Raw genomic sequence first — 6,236 nt, forward strand, 5'->3', positions numbered from 1 at the left:
TTGGGATGGGCTATCAAGAACATGAAGAATACAAGAGTATATGGCTAAGAACAGTGACAAAAGTGCAAAGAAGTGGTGAAACAGTGCGCGCGTTCAAAATGTGGGCAAAGGCAAAATCATGGATGAATACATTCAGATGTACGATTTATGAATTAAAAAAGCTTGAAACAGTATAGTAATGGCGACAGCAAAAAAGAAGAAATATCAGGGAATTGAAAACGAAAAAGAACAATAGCTTACCAGAGAAAGGGAAGCCGAAAAAGGATTTGCCGACGTCCTACGACGATTGCAGGAGTAGAAGACCGGTGGAAATCTCGCCAGAAGGAGTAAACGGAGAAGGTTACAGAGCTTCGGAAGCTTGAGCAATGGAGGATTACAAAAGCTAGAGAGAAAAAGCAAGAGAACTCAGATGCAAAAGTGAAGAGACGAAAGAAAGGGGGAAAGATTTTTGTCAAAAATGAAAACGGCGGCAAAAAAGTAATCAATACGCCTAGAAAAACGCATACGTCAGACGGCGCATGTGAGAAAGAGATGACTTATGGACGCGTTACAGGCACGAGCCAATAAGAAAGAAACGCGTGATTAAAACGGTTGAGTTGAAGTGCATAACAGCTCATGTGGGAAAGAAGATCCTTAAAAATCTTGATTTTTTTAGGGAAAGCATGTCGGCCAGAAATGGATGATCTCGGCTATCAAACTTTAAGCCAATTTACTGGAAGAAAATACAGATATAGGTTCCATCACCTCAGAATGCCGAGGTAATAGAACTTAGGGGGCAGTTGTGGAGATGTATTTTCTGAATACCAATACGTGGCAAGGTGACGCCGACGTGTTAGCCGAGGTGCCACGTGTCCTGGTTGTTACGCCGAGGTTATCTCGGCAAGGCCGAGGTTATCTCTGAAGATATCGGAATCCGAGATAAATGGACAAAAGATAAGGGACAAGAGTCCTAGAGTAAAGTGGAGACTTAGCCAATATAAGGATAGAACTCTTAGGGAGTTTATTTTTATCTCTTGAGGAGTCCAAAGTAAGTACTGAATTGGAGTCCATAGAAGTCAGGCTTCTGGTGGGACTAGGATTGAGTTAACTATAAAAGAGAGGCACCCCCATGGGTGTAAGGTATGCAGTTTCATGCTTTGAATAGTAAGTTTAGCACTTGATTTTCTTTGAGAGATATACTGACTTGATCGTCGGAGTGCCCCCGGTTGGAAGAGCCACCGACGGAGCCTTTTCTTTCTGTTACAGGTGAGCTGAAGCCATCTATTCTGCCGGTGCTCTCCAGCTGATTACCAGGCGGGCAGTGTGGTCAGAAAATTACCCACACACCACCCCTACCCCATTACTAATAATCCTACAAATTTGTTGGATTAATTATCCATTAGATTAATAATCCTGAAACAAAATTTCAAAACAAACATAGGACTATTAGGCCTATAGATTAATAATCTCAATCTCATTCTCTAATAATGTCAATCAAACATGTCCTTCAAGTACTAATGACTACCCCAAAAAAAAATCAAATAAATAGCAAGGAGTTATTTGTCTTCTGATTTAGAGTAGGAACTAGTAAGTACTTTGTGCAAATTCAAAAATTAAAATGAATGGAGGTTGCAAATTTTTTAGGTACAAACAATCTTTTAAGGCCAGTTTATATGAGGCTTTACCCTGATTTAAATTGGGCCTGCTAAATTAGTTTATTTATCAGACCAAATATAGAGTTATCAATTATCAGATTATAAGTATTTTTATAAAATTTATGACCAAATAAATTTGTAAAAAATTTCCATTCATTTTTTTCTTGATTTTTTTAGGACTTATTTATAAGTATTTTTTCAGACACTTATAGTAGGCTAAGTCCTGTGTAATTTTTTATAGAGTCTCAAGTCTTATTTAGATAGGAATGTATTCCACAAGATCCTAAATAAACGTAACGTAACGTAACGTGACACTTACATAAACGTAACGTAACGTGACACCTACATAAACGTAACGTAACGTGTCACGTTATGTTTCGCAAACTTAATGAGCTTTTATTTTTTTAAATTGAATGTGAAAATATTGCCGGTTTATGTTGGTGTCGCGTTACGTTTCATATAAATATGATCTATGGTAACATTCAATGTCCTATATAGGAAATTGAATGTTGTCATAGATCATAGGTGTCACGTTATATTTATGTAGGTGTCACGTTACGTTACGTTTATATAGATATGATCTATGGTAACATTCAATTTCCTATATCCTATATAAGAAATTGAATGTTGCCATAGAGCATAGGTGTCACGTTACGTTTATGTAGGTGTCACGTTACGTTACGTTTATGTAGATATGATACAGGAAATTGCATGTTATCATAGATCATAGGTGTCACGTTACGTTTATGTAGGTGTCACGATACGTTACATTTATATAGATATAATCTAGGTAACATTCAATTTTCTATATATAGTTTTACTATTATTTATGATATTAATAACTAATATTGAGGATAAATGTGTCAACAAACTTCTCACAGGACTTATGGGAACATAAATTTTTTAGTATGACCATATGTAGCATAAGTCTCCCTAATAGGACTTATAAATAATTTTTCCTTTTTTTTAATCATCCAAGCAATAAGATCAAATTTTTTTTTTTTTGACATAATTGGGTGCATACATAAACTTATCAAGTTTAAATTACTTATCCTACTACATCAGAAATTCTAATGTGCCATATGTCTGTTCAATAACATGCAGTCATATGGTTACTTTGTCTTTATTGTTTTTTAAAAAATTTCGTTATATGTACTTTTTTCGGGTGGCTATATTGTTACTTGATATTTCTGAAATTTGTTGTTCATTTCGTTTTCATTTTATATTTATAAAAATTTTAAAAATTGTCATAAAATACTTGTTTGATAATTTTTTTTGTTTATAAATGGCTGTCTCAATTTATTAGTTTGAAAAAAAAAACATAAACTCAAAAAATGAGTTTACGTTGGTTTTTAATTAGAAATTTAAATATTTGACTAATAATTTTTTTTTAAATTAATTTTTTTTTCAGATAAATTTTTTTCCATTAATTTTTTTTTAAATATTTTTTTTTTCAAATAATTTTTTTCCAATTATTTTTTTTTTCCAATTATAATGTGTATGATCCCATTGTTATAAATAATAAAAAATAAATATAAATATTGTAGACCTGAACAAACATATTTTTTAATTTATATTTTTAAAAATTTTCAAACGCTTTGTTTAAACCAAACGCATTCATAGTTTATGTTTTTTTTAAAAATAAACAAAATCAGTTTATAAAATTTTTATAAACATAAACAAAAAATGTAAACGTTACCTAAATAATTTCTCTTTCATTAAAATTATGAAAAAAAACTATGTGATAAATCTTGTTTTTTCTAATGAAGTTCTTATCAAATCTATTAGCACATGAATTAGCCCTCTTATCATGTTATTAATAAAACTTAACAAAAAATTTGTAAAAAAAAATAGGATTTATTTGATAGTCCTCAAAATTACTTTCCATTTTTTCATAGTTTGCTTTCATTTTTATTTTGTTGGAATAAACTTTTTTGTTTCATTTGTTCTTTATATTTATCCACTTAAAGTAACGGTTAGGTTATTAAATTAAAAATAAATGAGTAACGGTTGGTTTAATCAGCCGCCATTAGCCAAACAAAACGTTCTGAAAACTGAAACCCTAGAAACCACAATTGAGCGCCAAGTGGACACCTAATTATTAGGAGTTTGTTACTGAACTCTCCTTATTCATCTCCAACTCCCCACGTCTCGCTCATCTCTCTCTCTCTCTCTCTCTCTCTCATAGCATTGTTAGTTTGTATAGTTTGATAAGGTTTTTAACTTCTCAGGTCCACTCTCATTCAACAAACAATCACTAATCAAACAGGTTTAAGGACAGTATCTCACTCTCTTCCTCAGGTATCTCCCTCTCTCTCATATCTAATGGCTTTTTTTTTGTTTCTTTACGTCTTTGACCTCATTCTTGCATTGTCTTTTTTCTTTTATTTTTTCCTAGAAAAGAAAAGAAAGTTTCATTTACTTTTTCACTTTTTTGTTTTTTTGCATTTTCAGATACTTAGTCACCATGGCTCTGAGCTTTTACCCCAACTATGAAGCACTAGAACATCTCAACCAAGACACAGATAGCTTCCCACAACCACAACCAGAGCAAGCCATGGATTTTCTTGGCTTCCAAGACAGTTTTCTCATCCCAGACCCAACCACTTACGAGTCGATAATCCTCTCAGAAACAGCCTATAGCAATCTCTTCCCATACTTTTCTCCAACATATGACCACAATTCTTCAAACTTCGAACTCTTTCCGCCCCAAGAACTCGATTTTTATCCATACCCAAAACGCCAAAAGAGCTATGAAGATCAGTACTACTCAGACTTAATCACGCCCGGTTTGTTAAATGGGTTTGTTTCAATTAACCCTCCTATGCTGCCTGAATTCTCATCGGAGCTTCTTGTTCCTCTGCCGGAGTTCCATAGTCCGTTGGTTTATAGTTGTGGAAGTGGTGTTGAGAGTATGGAGAGTGTGAAGAAACCGAATGGAGGATGTTTGTCGGCTCAGACCATCGCTGCGAGGCAGAGGAGGAGGAAGATAACAGAGAAGACTCAAGAGCTCGGGAAGCTTATTCCGGGCGGTCAGAAGATGAACACTGCTGAAATGTTTCAAGCTGCTTTTAAGTATATCAAGTTCTTGCAAGCCCAAGTTGGATTTCTTGGAATGATGGGTTCAATTCAGGTCACTTTATAATCTCTCTCTCCCTCTTCCTCTCCCTCTCCCTCGTTTGCCTGATTTTTATTAAAATAGTTAAATAAAGTCATAAACTGCTCCAAGCAGTTACAGCATAAGCCAGCTTCGTTTATTCTACTGTGGTTGTTTTCTTTAGAGTAGTATAGACTGATAGATAGATAAAAGATATATAATAGTGACCATGTAGTAACGTGAGATGGTTTAGAGGGAGTTAGAAACTAAATTATTTTGGTAGACGATTTCTTACATTTTTATTGAAACAGTTATTAATTAAAATAGTTTAGATAATTATAAAAATATATGTTTTTATTTGGATAATTTTAATATAAGAATTAACGTTACAAAATTTGATTTTTTATTTTATTTTATATATTTATTTATTTTTTTTGTGTCAAACACCAGCTAAGAGTTTATTTTATAATGTAGTATAAACGTATAGTTTTAGTGAGTTTGTCTTGATTCGTAATAGTATATGAAATTTTGAACATAATTAATAATACTTAAGAAAATCAATGGGATTAGTAATACACATGTATACATACATTAGGCCAGAATCTAGTGGTTTTGATTTTGTTAAAAAAAAAAGTGATGGTCCAAAATTATTAAAAAATAAATTATTAAAAATCAGCTAAGTGAACAGAAATAAAATAAAGGCAGCTGAATTTTCTTCTTTTTCTCTGCAATTTTGTTCATAAACATTTTCATCCAAATTAAGTTTTAGACGTGTTTCTATTGGAACAAATTTTTTATATGCTCAATCATTAAACTATTTACAGAGTCACCCGAGACTCATAAAAAAATATTTATTGTCGAAGGCCTAACTTTTAAAGGCTTGGTTAGATAAGGCTCACATATTTAGCTTATCATATCTATATCTATATATATATATATATTTTTCCATCAACACGAATTGTTGTTAAAATGCAACATTGGCAATGTGTGTATGTGCAGGACAATGAAGAAGAACCAGTGCATAGTCAAGAACTACAAGAACTTGTTGCATCTCCACGCATTCAAGAGAAGTTGTACTCCTCGGAGAAGTGCATAGTTCCCAACCAACTTGTTCAAACCCTAGTGAATGACAGTGAACTCCAATCGAACTCTCTCGTGTTGAAGGAACTTCATCAGTATATTCCGATAAGTGGCTGATAAAAACAGAAAAAAAAAGGATGCACAATCTTGTTTATGCACCTTTTTTTTCCCCCTCTCTTTTTTCATCATTTCATTTTTGTTGTATTTTTTTGTTTTTTTGTATTTTTTGTTTTTAGGTAGCTATTTTACATCCAAATCTTTTTCTTGTAAATTTCTCTTTTCCAAGAAATGGAATAGTGCTATTTCATTATGCCTTTCATCAAAACTGCTTTAACTGATTGGCAATATTATCAAATGTCCCAAAAGAGAAAGGAAAAAAAAGTAAAAAAAGAAAAAAGAAGAAAGGGTATAGACATGGTTGAAGT

The 6,236-nt window shown here is 32.7% G+C and overlaps 1 protein-coding gene across 1 annotated transcript; it reads left to right on the forward strand.

Annotated features, from left to right (window-relative positions):
• The first annotated feature begins 4,101 nt into the window (after nucleotides 1–4,101).
• LOC114288770 (transcription factor bHLH52-like) lies at nucleotides 4,102–5,928 on the forward strand. The gene is made up of 2 exons (XM_028232359.2): nucleotides 4,102–4,767; nucleotides 5,731–5,928. Exons 1-2 carry the CDS (start codon nucleotides 4,102–4,104, stop codon nucleotides 5,926–5,928), a joined length of 864 nt encoding a protein of 287 aa, XP_028088160.2.
• Nucleotides 5,929–6,236: the final 308 nt, after the last annotated feature.

This window comes from Camellia sinensis, chromosome 9 (assembly GCF_055761805.1).
Source record: "Camellia sinensis isolate YWXY chromosome 9, ASM5576180v1, whole genome shotgun sequence".
In the NCBI taxonomy this organism is placed as follows: Eukaryota; Viridiplantae; Streptophyta; class Magnoliopsida; order Ericales; family Theaceae; genus Camellia; species Camellia sinensis.

Coding starts and splice junctions, on each gene's coding strand:
- LOC114288770 (XM_028232359.2), top strand. CDS start 4,102: ATGGCTCTGAGCTTTTACCCCAACTATGAAGCACTAGAACATCTCAAC. Junction 4,768..5,730: donor GAATGATGGGTTCAATTCAG/GTCACTTTATAA, acceptor GTGTATGTGCAG/GACAATGAAGAAGAACCAGT.